The sequence below is a fragment of the Linepithema humile genome, chromosome 6, assembly GCF_040581485.1.
Source record: "Linepithema humile isolate Giens D197 chromosome 6, Lhum_UNIL_v1.0, whole genome shotgun sequence".
Lineage (NCBI taxonomy): Eukaryota > Metazoa > Arthropoda > Insecta > Hymenoptera > Formicidae > Linepithema > Linepithema humile.
Genome location: NC_090133.1, coordinates 15464202 through 15480508, shown reverse-complemented (window position 1 = coordinate 15480508; position 16307 = coordinate 15464202). Strand labels below are relative to the sequence as shown.

The window sequence follows — 16307 nt, the reverse complement described above, 5'->3', positions numbered from 1 at the left end:
ACCTTCGTTTCTTATACCGGTTATACCAAGTCCTACACCACCGGCTCCTTGAGATATCTTTGCAATGTCCTTCAAAGAATCATATTATAAATACTATCTATACTATCATCCATCTGTAATAAATAACAACTAGATAACTGTTGGTTTTTAAGTCCAGAATTAAATAATGTAGGAGATCCGTGTATATAAAATCCATTCAATAGTGACTTATACGTCTTCTTTATACTTTCAATATCTGAGTCATACTTACTATTTATAAAAATAGATACTCTCATCCATATATAACAAGGATTTTCTATCTTATTGTTGTACTTCAACAAATAAGATGTCAATGTTTTAAGTCCTATATAATTAGAAACATATTTATCATGCAAAACTATTTCGTTAATATCGTCCTTATATCTATTATATGTATCAATAAAATCATTATTAAATATATCAACAAAAAAGTTAACATATTCATCAAATGTTTTAAAACCAGATTTATTAATATTAAACAAAACAACTCTAGATGCTAAAACTGCATAATCGTAATTATTAAGTACTTTTTCGTATAAATAACCAGATACATAATCAACTAATTCTTCTGTTGTTATATTATTAGTTATATTTAACTTATCTATAAAAGAAGTTAGGTTATCATTAGTTATATCTAAATCATTAGATATTTTTCTTAAAGAATTAAATAATTTTATCTTACAATATTCTTCAACAGACTTATTTCTCTTAATTAAGTTCATTTTTATACATAAATCTATAAAATTTCAAAAACTTTACTATTTTACATATACAGACTCCCTTATTATAGTGTAATAATCATCCAAATAGGAAATAACATCATTTATAGTCTTAAATTTTATGTAACTCCCGTCTTGTTTTGTAAATATATAATACTTTAAGCCTTTCTTGCTTCTTCTATATAACATTATTAATAAACTTGTATCATTTAAATTAAAACAATCAATTATGTCGCTATTAAATATGTAAACATTTCCAAACGATACATCCTTTATCTCGTTTTTAGAAACTTCAAACAAGTACTTATTTTTAAAATCAGTTACATACATAATACCTGAATATTTTTCACTCTTGAATTTAAGTAATTTTTTAATGACGATATTATCTTCTTTAAATATATCATCTTTAACTACATAATCTATATCGTCTAAATGTTTCAACTCTTTAATATTTGTAGAATTGTACAATAGTAATATAGTATTTTCCATATCTAGTAGATATGGAATATCACTAAGTTTTTCATCAAGTATTTGTACAATTTCATTATTCAATTTTAATATAATCTTAATTATATTCTTACCATTGTTTAAACTTAAAAGTAAGTTATTTTGTATCATTATATTGTTACGTCCTGATCAGACTACACGATTCTTTTCTTTTCATTAAATACCAGACCTAGTAAACGTGGAACCAACAAAAACTCTTAAGAAATATTATAACGCCAGAGCTGTTTTTCTCATGAGACACCAGGAGCTCGAATCTTCTCACAGAGAAAAATAGCATGGATATTTCAAAATACCTTGGCCGCTCAGCGTGCCTATCGTCGCCAGAAAAACCGTAAAAGTCAAAACTTCGCGGTAGCTGGAGTCCTTAACCGACTCCAGACGGTTAGAGTAAGAGATAAAAAGAAAAAACTGGCACCAACTAGTCATACTCTTGGATTCCACCTACGGGAACTCTAGCTAGTAGATAGGGTTTTACCGAGTAACGATCGGGGAATGACCGCAGTCGCATGCCGAGAAGGCGCGACACCTGATACGGCGCACGTGTTTAGTAGGTCTGGGAAACCGAGATGCATTAGTCGCACTCTCCACGCGACACCAAGGGCACGCGACAGTCGTAAACTGTCAAATTTATTAGATCAGTGACCCAAGGCTTTGCGAACTTATATACCGATTCTTAACCACCCAATCCGAAAGCCGAGAATCGGGGCAAGCACTTCTATAGACCACCCATCATTCCATCGTATGGTCTAAAGACTACGCCCACCCAGATCTTAAGACACTGAGATGCACCCCACCTATACTAATTAACACCAACCGGGTTACGCCACCTCAAAAACCTATCCCCATCATATATGGACCCGAAACGACGCTATTCCTTATTCGTTAGGGCCTCTTTCTTCCTATCTCATTTCAAGTAATCTAATCATCTAAACCCAATCCTATTAGCTAAAAATGACGCCATCCTCCCCCACATTAAAAATTTTCTCGCAAGACTAATTCCTATTCGATCCCCGCTCCAAAAACCTAAGATTTTCCAAAGGGATCTACCCCAAAGAAAAAGTATAAAAACCCGTGTTCTGGTGGCTCCGGACACAATCACACACAGTTTTTTAAACAGTTTTGCGCAGTTATTCCGTTTAGCTCAGTTTCTCGAAACAGTTTTTCGAGTAGTTCGGGGGCGCGAATCAAAGAGTAAAACCAGTTGATACTTTGTCGCGACCATCTCGTGGTGCATCTCAAGTAGAGGGTCCATTACCTTGACGACACCATCCCGCAGTAGGGTGCCCACTCGTTTACAAAAGGGTCCGACGCCTATACAACACCTTCCCTCAACGGGGCGCCTGCTCAGAACCACCGAACATATTCAACGCGATCCGAAACTACTCTGCAACGAGTAAGTCAGTTCATTTCTCTTTATTTTATTATTTCTTCTGTCCTCCCTCCGGAAGAATAAAACACTCACACACACACACACACACACACACACACACACACTTGTAAAGAATACATAAATAAAATTATTAACATATGCGATTAAGAATTAAGTTTTTGTATCCTAATTATAAATTCAATCAAATTAAAATGTTGTCTTTAGTAAATTAAACTTTTGTTCTTTTTCATTTAACCACACCCTCCTCGTTCGTCACCCCCTCACACCTTCCCTCTCAAATTGCGCACAAAGGTTCCGCCCCGGGTAATAGGGATTCAATTCCTTGACCCAAAAAGGGAACCACGAGCGGTTGACTTGTTGACGGAGTAAAAACGACTCTTCCAGTCGCTGACCCGTCGCAAGTCCTAAACGTGCCGCTCGGCTGGTGCGGTCAGGTCCGTTTACGTCGATCGCCGAGCCCAACGAAAAAATTCTACATCTATCAGGACGTAACAGACTTGATAGAAAGAATAAAAATTGGGGGCTCGTCCGGGATGAAAAGTGCAATTTTTGAGAGGTAGGAATGACAACGAGGTCTAACTCCGATAAAGATAAAATAGAAGAACAATTTAATGCCGCAATAAAAAACAAAAAGAAAACTAAATCAGATACATTAGATACACTTCACACATCCACTCCAGCTGCCTCCTCCGCTCGCGTCCCTAAACGAATTAAATTCAACGCTAACGAACCTGAAATTGAAGCGTTTTTAGTGGAACCTAGTGCTCCCGAGTACGGTTCCGACGATTCTGGTGACGAGACTATTAGGCCGTGTGGTGAGAACGAACACTTAAATTTTAAACTAAGTCCAAGTGACAGTAAAAGGGTGAAAAATATGGCGCAAGGTAATCCGTTTGCTACCCTAAAATACGCGGTCGAAGCCGTTCCATTTTTCGACGGAAAAAATATCCCATTAAATTATTTTATCGAAGGATGCGAAGAGGCAAAGTCTATGTTGCCCCATGAAGCAGAGCCTCAATTTACTAAAATTTTACGAACGCGAATAGTAGGCGAGGCGCGACGAACAATTAGAGATCAAGATTTCGAAACAGTAGCTCAGTTAACTAAATATCTAAAACAAATTTACGGCGGATCTAAAAATGTGTATCAGTTACAGGGAGAATTAGGAAACGTATATCAAAAGAATGACGAGGATGTCGTCACTTATGCTAATCGTGTAAAACTCTTAGGAAAACAGATACGAGAAGCCTATCGTAGTTCAGAACACGCGTTAACAGATCACGACGTGCGAGCATCTTTAGAAAAAGACATGTGTAAATGTTTCATCCGAGGCCTAAAACCCGAAATCGAGCAGAGGATCGCTCGAAACTTAGACGTACAGGCGACTGTAACAGATGCCCTACGCATAGAAAGAGAGCTTCGTGCTATTACAGATTTACGACATGGACCTGCTAACTCCGACCGAAATAATGTACAGGAAAATCGTTCCAGAATTTGTCAAATTTGCTTTAAAATTGGCCACTCAGCGGCTAATTGTAGGAAACTTATGCAAATGGCAGACTCTTTTAAACAAAATAATTTAGGCACTGAAATCCTAATTTGCCAGATTTGTAAAAAACGCGGACATAGTGCAGAAAAGTGTCGATTACGTGATCCTCAAGCTCAACGATCAATAAATATGGTGCAGGAAAATACCATAAAATGTCAATTATGTTTTAAACCGGGTCATAATGCAAAAAATTGCCGCCTAAATAATTCTAATAACCAAATAAGTAATTTTAACAATAAGATCTCCATAATTTGCCAGTGGTGCGACCGACCGGGCCATTCTGCCAATAATTGTTGGAAAAAACAAAACGAGCAAACAAATCTTAATAATCAAACCAGAATTATCTGTCAAATTTGTAATAACTTGGGCCATACAGCTAAAAACTGCCGTTCAAATCCTAATCAACCAGCAAATTCTGCTGACGGAACGTTTTGCCGTTATTGTAAAGAAAACGGGCACATAATTGAAAATTGTCAATTGCGCATTGCAAGTAATAATCGTAAAAGAGAAGGAAACACGGGAAATGGGAACGGCCCCTCGAAATCGGGCGTACCGCAGGGGTCCGACCAGACCTTACGCCCGTCGACCTCACAAAAAAATGCGTAAAAAGTGACCCTTCGGAAATTCGGCCCGTAACTGTAAATCTTAACAAACAGAGTCGCGTACCTACTGTCCAAATAAAAATTAACGAAATGATTTTGCCTATAACTTTTATGCTAGACACAGGTTCCGGTCCTAACATAATTAAGGAAAATTTTGTGCCTCAAAATTTAAATATTAATTATAATAACGTTTTACAGTTAAATGGTATAAATAATTACCCCGTTTATACACTCGGAGAAATCGCTCTTACTCTTTTCGACGAGTCAGTAAAATTCCACATAGTAGCCGATGACTTTCCGATTACGCAATCAGGAATATTAGGAAACGATTTCTTTAAACAAACAGCTTCAACTATCGATTACGCACACGAACGACTAAACGTTTTCGGAAACTGCGTGACATTTTCTTCTCCAGAAACTATCGTAGCATCACCCAGATCAGAATCCTTGTTTTACGTGAGAATAAAAAATCCAGAAATAAAAATAGGTTATTTACCAAAAATTAAATTAGCGCACGGAATATATTTGGGAGATACTATCGTGAAAAACGTGTCGGGAAAAGCTTATTTGAATGTCATAAGCACTTTGGACGAAGAAGTTGAAATTCGAGTGTCTACCCTTCGACTCAGGCCCCTGAGTGTTCGCTCGACAACCATAAAATTGATCTTAACCAGGATAGTTTAAGGAAAACGCAAGAGACGACGATACAACCTGAAAGCGACGAAACTCTTAAGATGCAAAATGAATTTAACAACGATGAACTCGACGATAGAGACATTAATAACGTCAACATTATTAATAATAATGAAAAATTCGAAGATGGTAGTAAAAATAAAACTAAGATCAAAGTAAACAAAAATGATAACGCGTCAAATAATAAAATTAAAAGGAAAATTAAAAATAAAGATAAAATTGAAGATAAAGATAAAATTAAAAATAACGTTGAAAATAAGAATGATCCTGAAGGTAGAGAGGGAAGTTGTCAAGCCCCTCCAAAATTATTGAACAATTCTAAAAACGGGGAAGAAAGCCGTCAAACCTCGTTAAAAGAAATGAGTGATTCTACATCCTTTGAAGGGAGAAGTTTCTGTACTTTTCCGAATCATCAAATCATTCCCGGAGGGGGAAGTTACCAAACCTCTCCAGACCCCGTCGGTTGCGAGGAGGGAAGTTACCAAACCTCGCTACGCAATTCGACACAATCTTCTTTTAAAAATATAAAAGGGAGAAGTTTTCTATCCTCCCTAAAAAATATAAAATTTCCAAAGGTTGGATCACTCTCGAAAATTAATGGAAAAGAAAATCAGGATACATATGTAACAATTGAAGAGCTACTGGATAAAATCCAACATTTTAATAAAAAAATGACGATTAATGACAGTATTAAGAGTAAAAATAAACCATCTTCGAAAATTTTGGCGTTATCAAAAATTAAGACTCAGGAAATGATAGATAAATTTATGCGAAAGAGGAAATCTAAACATAAACATGAAAATGTGAAAAAATTAGTAAAAGATTGCATGGAGAAGTTAACTCCGCGTGAAAATCTAAGTCAAGACGCTGTTAACACTCCAGTCCGTAGCAAGTGTCTAGTAGTAGCAGAAAAATCTGGAAAGGATCGTCTTACAGAAATCGTCGACCTACTGCGTTTGGAACACTTAAACGCACGAGAAAAGGAAGGCATAATAAGGCTTATTACACAGAGTCAAGACCGATTTCACATACCTGGAGAAAATTTAACTGCCACTCAAATATTACAACATCAAATTTCAACAACGGATGATCGACCGATAAACACGAGGCAATATAGATTTCCGCAATCTCATAAGGAAGAGATAAATAAACAAGTAGAAGAACTGCTGACAGGAGGTATAGTTAAATCTTCGCAATCACCGTATAATACACCCATATGGATAGTACCCAAAAAGGAAGACTCGAAAGGAAATAAACGCTGGAGAATGGTTTTAGATTTTCGAGCTTTAAACGATAAAACAATCGGAGATGCTTATCCATTACCGAATATTGTCGATATTCTTGATCAATTAGGAGGAGCGCAATACTTCTCCGTATGTGATTTAGCTTCCGGATTTCATCAAATAAAAATGGATCCTGCAGATGGCCATAAAACTGCTTTCACCACTCCTTTTGGACATTATGAATTCGATAGAATGCCTTTTGGATTAAAAAACGCACCTGCTACTTTTCAACGTTTAATGGATCTAGTATTATCAGGACTACAAGGCCAGGAATTATTTGTTTATATGGACGACATCGTTATTTACGCCGCCTCATTGGAAGAACACGAAAGGAAATACAATTTATTAATTGAAAGGCTTCGAAAGGCCAATTTAAAATTACAACCGGACAAATGCGAATTCTTAAAAACAGAAGTAACTTATCTAGGGCATATAATTAGTAAAAATGGAGTTAAACCTGATCCTAAGAAGTTAGAAGCAGTAAAATTATTTCCTAGGCCCAAAACACCAAAAAACATTAAACAATTTTTAGGACTCGCTGGATATTATAGACGATTTATACCGAATTTTTCAAAACTGGCAAAACCATTAACTAATTTGTTAAAAAACGATACACGATTTGAATGGACGATTACTCAAGAAGAATCTTTCGAAATATTGAAACAATTATTATGTAAAGAGCCCGTATTGCAATATCTTGATTTTTCAAAACCATTTATTTTAACAACGGATGCTTCTGGGATAGCAGTAGGAGGAATATTATCGCAAGGAGAAATAAATAAGGATCGTCCAGTGGCCTATGCATCTCGTACTTTAACAGATAACGAACTGAAATACGATACATATGAAAAGGAAGCATTAGCAATAGTTTATTGCGTTAAACATTTTCGACCATACTTATATGGACGAAAATTTACACTGGTAACCGATCACAAGCCTTTAATGTGGTTTAAGAATGCTCAAGATGCGAACATGAGAATATTACGATGAAGACTAAAATTAGCGGAATACGATTATGAAGTGGAATATAAAGCAGGTAAAATGAATGTAAACGCAGATGCATTATCACGAAATCCTATAAACCTTGAAGAAGTCGATTGTAAACCAGTTAGAAAGGGCAGACAGAAACAAAAAATCTCTAAAGATGCTAAAACAACCTTAAAAACGCAAAGAGAATTTGACGAAGAAGAAGATAATTATAAATTGTATCTCTCCGATTCTTCAGAGGAAGATGATAATTACGAACTACGCCTCTCTGACACTGAAGAAAATGATAATTACAAATCGCATCTTTCTGATAGCGAGGAAGAAAATTACGAATTACATTTTTCCGACACCGAAGAAAACGAAAATGCAATTAAAAATAATACAGACTCGATACCATTTACCCAAGAAGAATTAGATGAACCAAATCAACAAATAATAGAGAGAGCATTAATTCACAGTCCACCTACACATGACAAAATACTAACAAGAAGTCGGACAGCACGACGTTGAATTACCGATCAAGATAATTTAATAAAAGAGCAAATAGACGATAACATTATATTGTTAGACGATAGAAATGATCCGCCTGATAAAGAAAACAGTGATGAAGACGAGGAACAAGAAAATATAGACAATAACCAAGAGATCAATATCAAAAATTATAGTAAACCCACTATTAATAATCAGCAAATAATAAAAAATAATATAATTGAATCTCGCGATCTATTATTCTTACGTAAAGACAACATAGCATATTTTGTTGATATAAACGGTAAACCTTTAGATTCCGGTTCGCAAAAGTTATTCGAACGAAACAAACTTCCAAATTTAAATAATCTTATGTTAAATCAACCTAAAACCATTAAAGTAAAAAATTATTATCATATAATATTGCCGATAAGCGAAGAACAACGAGAAGGCCCAACATTAACTTTATCTCGAATCATAACCGCTTTAAATAACTTAAAAGAAACTGTTGAAAATTTAAAAATTGAAACACTTAGTATTGCTAAAACGGATTTTATTAACAATGTACCGTGGAACAATGTCAAAAATCAGCTACAATTAATATTCCTTGACGCACCAATTAAATTAATTATTTGCAATGGATTAGTTAAATATCCACCTAGAGATCTACGACCAATAATAATAGGAGAAACGCACTGTTTACCCACTGGGGGACATCGCGGAGTAACTAAAACGTATAATAGAATCAAACATAATTATTACTGGGAAAATTTAAAAATAGATGTACAGCGTTTTATCCAACAATGTTTACATTGCCAATTAAAGAAACTAGTTCGCGTAAAAACCAAACAACCTATGATAATTACCGATACACCCGGATCATCTTTCGATAAGGTCGCCATGGATATCGTAGGACCTTTGCCTAAAACCGAACGTGGCAATGAATATATCTTAACTCTACAAGACCAACTCACTAAATTTAGCATGGAAATACCGTTATCCGACCAAACTGCCGAAACGGTAGCCGAAGCTTTCGTCGATCGATTTATTTGTGTATTCGGTTCTCCGAAAGCAATTTTAACAGACCAGGGTAGAAATTTTATCAGTGACTTAATGAAAAAGCTAAAATATTTAAAATTCGTAAATTCCGTACAACCGCATTCCATCCTCAATCAAACGGCTCATTAAAAAGATCACATCACGCATTAGGAGAATATTTAAAGCAATATGCAAGAGAACAAAAACAGTGGGATAGATGGATAAGTCTCGCGATGTATAATTATAACACTAGTGTACATGAAGCAACTAAACACACGCCTTACGAATTAATCTTCGGTAAAATAGCACGAATTCCGTCAAATGAACCTTTAGCATCTGGCGATAAATTAGCAACTTACAACGAATATCTTGTAAATTTAGTTAGTCAACTCCACGCAATTCAGAAAAATGCCCGAGAAAACGTTGTCGAAGCAAAAATTAAATCGAAAAGACACTATGATAAAAAGATAAACCCACAAACATTCAAACTTGGTGATCAAGTCTTTTTATTAAAAGGCCCTAAACCTGGCAAATTTGGAGATCAATACACAGGACCCCATGAGGTCTTAGAAATATTGAATAGAAATAACGTAAGAATTAAAATAAAAAAGAACAGTCGCGTTGTACACCCTAATCGCCTACGAATCTCACACATCAAACCAACTCCTAATAATTAAGTAATTTTATTATTATTAATTAAAATAAGTAACTATAAAAAAATATATATATAAATATATTTTACACAAAAAAAAAAATTTTATAAATAAATAAATGATAAATTGATTAGCAAATAAGGAAATAAGTAATAACAACAAGCTTGACAATTAAAGGTGCGCTATATTAATATACCTTAGACGTGCTAAATTTCAGATGGATCTCCGAGGATTTTTAATAATCGCCGTGCTAAATTTTTGGTTACGCGGCACTAAAGGCATAATAGGATATGACTGCGGATCTGCATCGACGAACATTACGACTCTATCATTACTGGGGATAGAGGAATGTGATATACCACAGCCAGAAGTAGCAGCTCAGAAGATTTATATACAATTGCTACAAATTAACGAATTTACCTCCGCGAGAGTTATACAATGCAAAATAGAAATAGACAGATTAATCAGGAGATGCGGAATGTTCTCTCACTCCATGGACGTGTACAACGGAAAGCACGCGTATATAGAAGAAGTATCAAGAGACGCCTGCCAACGAATGCACATGTATGGTACTTACGAAATCGGAAACACTCGAATAACAGGATTGAAACCCAATCAAACTGCAACACGACCGGTAACACTGGCCGGACACGTGAACAATGATGGCACCTGTTCCGGAACAACATATAGCGATCCATTCGGCACATGGGAAAAAGCCGTGGTACTCGCAACCATAAAAATTACACTACAGGATTATATAGCTGACGTGAAGATAAACACAAACCGAGTCCAACTGAGGTCTGGAGTGACCTGTGCGTTGAGCGCAACACATTGCACCGACATCGAGGGTGGGGACACCTACTGGGCATCCATGCCTACGGATACCTGCAGGTTCGGCACTTATGGAGTATTATATGAAGGATATGCACACAGAATAATAGACGTCGTCAACAAACAACAGCAAATTGTTTATTCCATGACTACAGAAGACACAGTTTTTGCATTGGCAAGCAGAGACTCCTATTCTACTTGTGGATACACTCTTTTCCACACGGAACATCCAAAATTAGTAATTTTCGAAACTTCACCAGGCGTAGCAATTTTTAAAAAAGAATCACGCATAGCTAATTTGGACATTTTCACCTATATGAATTCTAAATTTGTATATGTAGAGAAACATGTGCGGACTCAATTTAGTGAACTATATAAGAATATTTTACTGCAACAATGTCAGCTCGAACAGAAAATATTACACAATTCATTAGCCATAGCCACTCAATCACCGGATGTTTTCGCTTATCACTTTATGAAGGGACCAGGATACATGGCCTTACTGGCTGGCGAAGTAATACACATAGTAAAATGTGTGCCTGTCGAAGTAAGAGTAGCACACACCGAAGAATGCTATGATCAATTGCCTGTGACGCGAGAAAACAGAACACAATTTTTAACACCGCAAACCCATATACTATTACGACAAGGAACGCAGATTACGTGCAATTTGTTCGCACCACCTATGTATCTTCTGGGAGATGCATGGTATAGACTCACTCCTAAACCAATACATACAGTACCGCCGATGACCATGAAACCGATGACAACACCTAGCTGGAAATATATTAGTCCCGGATCACTTGCTACCAGCGGCATATATACTGAAGGAGATTTAAGCGATCTCAGGGATCATATTATGTTTCCTGCTGAGAGACCAGCAATGTTAAACACCTTGGCCAGAGGAATGATGGGCCACTCTACGATTATGCACGATGGAGGATCTTTTGCAAACTTCCTAGATGAGGCATCAGTTGAAAAAATAGCTATGTCAGCATGGCAGAAATTTTGGGATCGATTCCTAATTTTCGGCAATATAAGCGCTGGATTTTTAGGAATTTACTTGGCAGTAAGAGCAGTAAAATTAATATTGGATACCATTGTGCATGGCTATGCTCTACACACAGTATACGGATGGTCCATATACCTGCTTGGAGCCATTTGGGACTCGTTAACTCAGCTCCTATTACACTTAAAACTGAAAAAACCACGCGATGGAAATAGAGAAACTATGCAACCGTCCGCAGAACGAAACCCGATAGAAGACTCTTCACAGAGGGGAACCTACCCCCTATTACCTGCAAAGGACGCATCCACTTATACATTCGCACTAAAGGACTGACCGCTTGATTTCTCTTTCCCTTGAAAAAAAAAAAAAGAGAAAAAAAAGGGGGAAAAAAAAGAGGGGAACGGAAAGAAGGAAAAGAAGAAAAAAAAAAACATAAACAACAGCTTCCCTACCAACCTTACATAAGCGCCAACTCTGACAATTCTTATTTTTCTTATTTACGCATTTTATTGTTTTATCTCATTTTAATCTGTTTTGCTCCTTCTTATGGGGTCTCGCGGTTGCGACCCGAAATTCGCACCTAACCCCAACACCACCTTTTTGTTTATAGAAACATGGAGATCGAACACCTCGATACTCAAACACTGAGCCGCTCGCCGTTTGCTGTTAAAATAATCAGGGTGTTTTCGCCCACGCTGATTTGGATTCACCTGGAAAATAGTAAAGAATCTTTCCAAAAAATGATGGAAGACTTTAACCAGCGGATGAACAAACGCCGATTTTTCCATTCGAATACAAAACTAGGCGACATTGTTGCCCTCGAAACGAATGGAGGATGGCAACGCGGCATCGTTACAAAAATGAACGGAGATGGGACAGCGCAGGTAGGACTCCGAGATTGGGGCGTGTATGTCCGCCATGCAATCGCTGAACTCTACCATCTCGAGGAGAGGTTCAGAGAACATTTCTGGCAAGCCGTGCCATGTAGCTTAGCCTACACAGCCCCTGCCACCACAGGACCCACATGGTCCCGCAGGGCCATAAATGTTACCAGAAGCATCGCCGAACAGCAAACCGGAATTATGCAGATAATCAAACCAATTCGTGACGAAGGTGCACTCATCAAATTAGATATTAAGAACGAAACTAACAACGTCTACCACAACCTCAGAGACTTATTAATAGAATTAGGAGTCGCGCAAAAAATAGCGAATATAGCCACACACACCGTACCATCCGCGTTGAGTTAAACACCACACCCTTATTATCACGCATAAGGATATATACATAATTAATTCTATAATCACAGATAATAACTGATAAGAATAACAAAAATATATACATATATATATTGTGTTTGTTATTAGGCAAAAGAAAAGTTTTTTTTTAAAAAAAAAAAGAAAAAAAAAATTTTTATATAACTATCTTTTATAAAAAGTTATCTCTAATTATCTCTTATAAGAGAGAAAATACATAAATATATATACATATATATATTTAATAGTATAAATAATAACCATAATATTATACACACACACCTATATATATATATACATACATATATATATGAATACGTATATATACACGTTTAAAATAATGTTAAGAAAAATCTATATATACATATATCTCTATATATCAAACATATATATATATATAGTACAAAGAAAAAGGAAAAAAAAAAAAAAAAAAAAAAAAAAAAAAAATTTTTTTTTACTATCTACTTCAATAAATAATCAAACATATATAATCTTATATACATATATACATATATATAGATACATACACTTCTAAAGCATATATATATATATCTAAGTAAATAAGCAAAATAATTAACTTAGACGTAGGATTAACTTCTAGTATATATTTTACTTAATACATACATAAATAAATAATGTCGTATACTTAAAGGATTTTCACATATCCATAATTCTCTCATAAGTAAATCTTAGATAAAGTGGAATCCTTTTCATTAACAATTTGCTATAGGGAGAATTACTCGATGATCAGTCACAGTATAGAATGTCAAAGTACCAACTTTTACAAATACAAAAAAGGAGAGAGAAAGAAGAAGAAAGATCTATACATATAGTATATCGAAGAGTAATGTGCCACTAATCCACTTGACGCCACACTGAAAGATCACCCTGGAGCCTGCCCGCTGCTCACGGAACTTAATGTACGACCGCCCTGAGTGGGAAAATACATTAATTGTGGTAGACTACCACAATTCCCGTCACCAGTGTTGTCACAATCCGTGACTAAGGTGACTAAGGACAAACTTGAATACGCACCTATCACATTACCCTACCTGATCCATGAGATCAACCTATGTGAAGGTTGCGGAAACTTTATTAATAACATTGAAGATAAGAAGACTGTACAAAAAGGTTCCTGTATAAAGATGAAAGCCGAGCTGGACCAAGGGATGGAGAAGATAAGTGGCTACCCAGAAAAACAATAAAAGGGTACATGTGGTTGGACTGACCTACGGACCTTTGCACGTGACATTCTGGGACACGATTATCACGTAAATAAAACTCCATCTTTTCTTTTCTTTACTCATTTTACCATGTTCTATCGAACATTTGAAAGGATTCCACGGAAGAAGGCTTCATCAAATCCTTTATAGTAGATTTTTATTATTAGAAATAGAGTCAAAAGAAAAAATATATGCAGTATGTAAGCGACAGCAAAAAGAACGAAAGGAATAAGGAAGGGGTTTTGGAGGTCGCCTTTCCTTTCCTTCTCTTTAACAAACAAGCAGTGTAAGAACGATTCGGCATCTCAAATGGGAATGATAACCGAGAAAAGAAAAGAATCTATCTTTAATTTAATTGCAAATGTTGCATACCCCCAACATTTGTCTAAGGTGGGGCGTGTTACGTCCTGATCAGACTACACGATTCTTTTCTTTTCATTAAATACCAGACCTAGTAAACGCGGAACCAACAAAAACTCTTAAGAAATATTATAACGCCAGAGCTGTTTTTCTCATGAGACACCAGGAGCTCGAATCTTCTCACAGAGAAAAATAGCATGGATATTTCAAAATACCTTGGCCGCTCAGCGTGCCTATCGTCGCCAGAAAAACCGTAAAAGTCAAAACTTCGCGGTAGCTGGAGTCCTTAACCGACTCCAGACGGTTAGAGTAAGAGATAAAAAGAAAAAACTGGCACCAACTAGTCATACTCTTGGATTCCACCTACGGGAACTCTAGCTAGTAGATAGGGTTTTACCGAGTAACGATCGGGGAATGACCGCAGTCGCATGCCGAGAAGGCGCGACACCTGATACGGCGCACGTGTTTAGTAGGTCTGGGAAACCGAGATGCATTAGTCGCACTCTCCACGCGACACCAAGGGCACGCGACAGTCGTAAACTGTCAAATTTATTAGATCAGTGACCCAAGGCTTTGCGAACTTATATACCGATTCTTAACCACCCAATCCGAAAGCCGAGAATCGGGGCAAGCACTTCTATAGACCACCCATCATTCCATCGTATGGTCTAAAGACTACGCCCACCCAGATCTTAAGACACTGAGATGCACCCCACCTATACTAATTAACACCAACCGGGTTACGCCACCTCAAAAACCTACCCCCATCATATATGGACCCGAAACGACGCTATTCCTTATTCGTTAGGGCCTCTTTCTTCCTATCTCATTTCAAGTAACCTAATCATCTAAACCCAATCCTATTAGCTAAAAATGACGCCATCCTCCCCCACATTAAAAATTTTCTCGCAAGACTAATTCCTATTCGATCCTCGCTCCAAAAACCTAAGATTTTCCAAAGGGATCTACCCCAAAGAAAAAGTATAAAAACCCGTGTTCTGGTGGCTCCGGACACAATCACACACAGTTTTTCAAGCAGTTTGCGCAGTTATTCCGTTTAGCTCAGTTTCTCGAAACAGTTTTTCGAGTAGTTCGGGGGCGCGAATCAAAGAGTAAAATCAGTTGATACTTTGTCGCGACCATCTCGTGGTGCATCTCAAGTAGAGGGTCCATTACCTTGACGACACCATCCCGCAGTAGGGTGCCCACTCGTTTACAAAAGGGTCCGACGCCTATACAACACCTTCCCTCAACGGGGCGCCTGCTCAGAACCACCGAACATATTCAACGCGATCCGAAACTACTCTGCAACGAGTAAGTCAGTTCATTTCTCTTTATTTTATTATTTCTTCTGTCCTCCCTCCGGAAGAATAAAACACTCACACACACACACACACACACACACACACACACACACTTGTAAAGAATACATAAATAAAATTATTAACATATGCGATTAAGAATTAAGTTTTTGTATCCTAATTATAAATTCAATCAAATTAAAATGTTGTCTTTAGTAAATTAAACTTTTGTTCTTTTTCATTTAACCACACCCTCCTCGTTCGTCACCCCCTCACACCTTCCCTCTCAAATTGCGCACAAAGGTTCCGCCCCGGGTAATAGGGATTCAATTCCTTGACCCAAAAAGGGAACCACGAGCGGTTGGCTTGTTGACGGAGTAAAAACGACTCTTCCAGTCGCTGACCCGTCGCAAGTCCTAA

General features: G+C 36.8%; 1 protein-coding gene across 1 annotated transcript; it reads left to right on the top strand.

Moving 5' to 3' along the window:
- The first annotated feature begins 10690 nt into the window (after positions 1-10690).
- LOC137000789 (uncharacterized) lies at positions 10691-13460 on the top strand. Its single transcript, XM_067358267.1, has one exon. It carries the CDS (start codon positions 10779-10781, stop codon positions 12078-12080), a length of 1302 nt encoding a protein of 433 aa, XP_067214368.1. The 5' UTR covers positions 10691-10778; the 3' UTR covers positions 12081-13460.
- The last annotated feature ends 2847 nt before the right edge of the window (positions 13461-16307 follow it).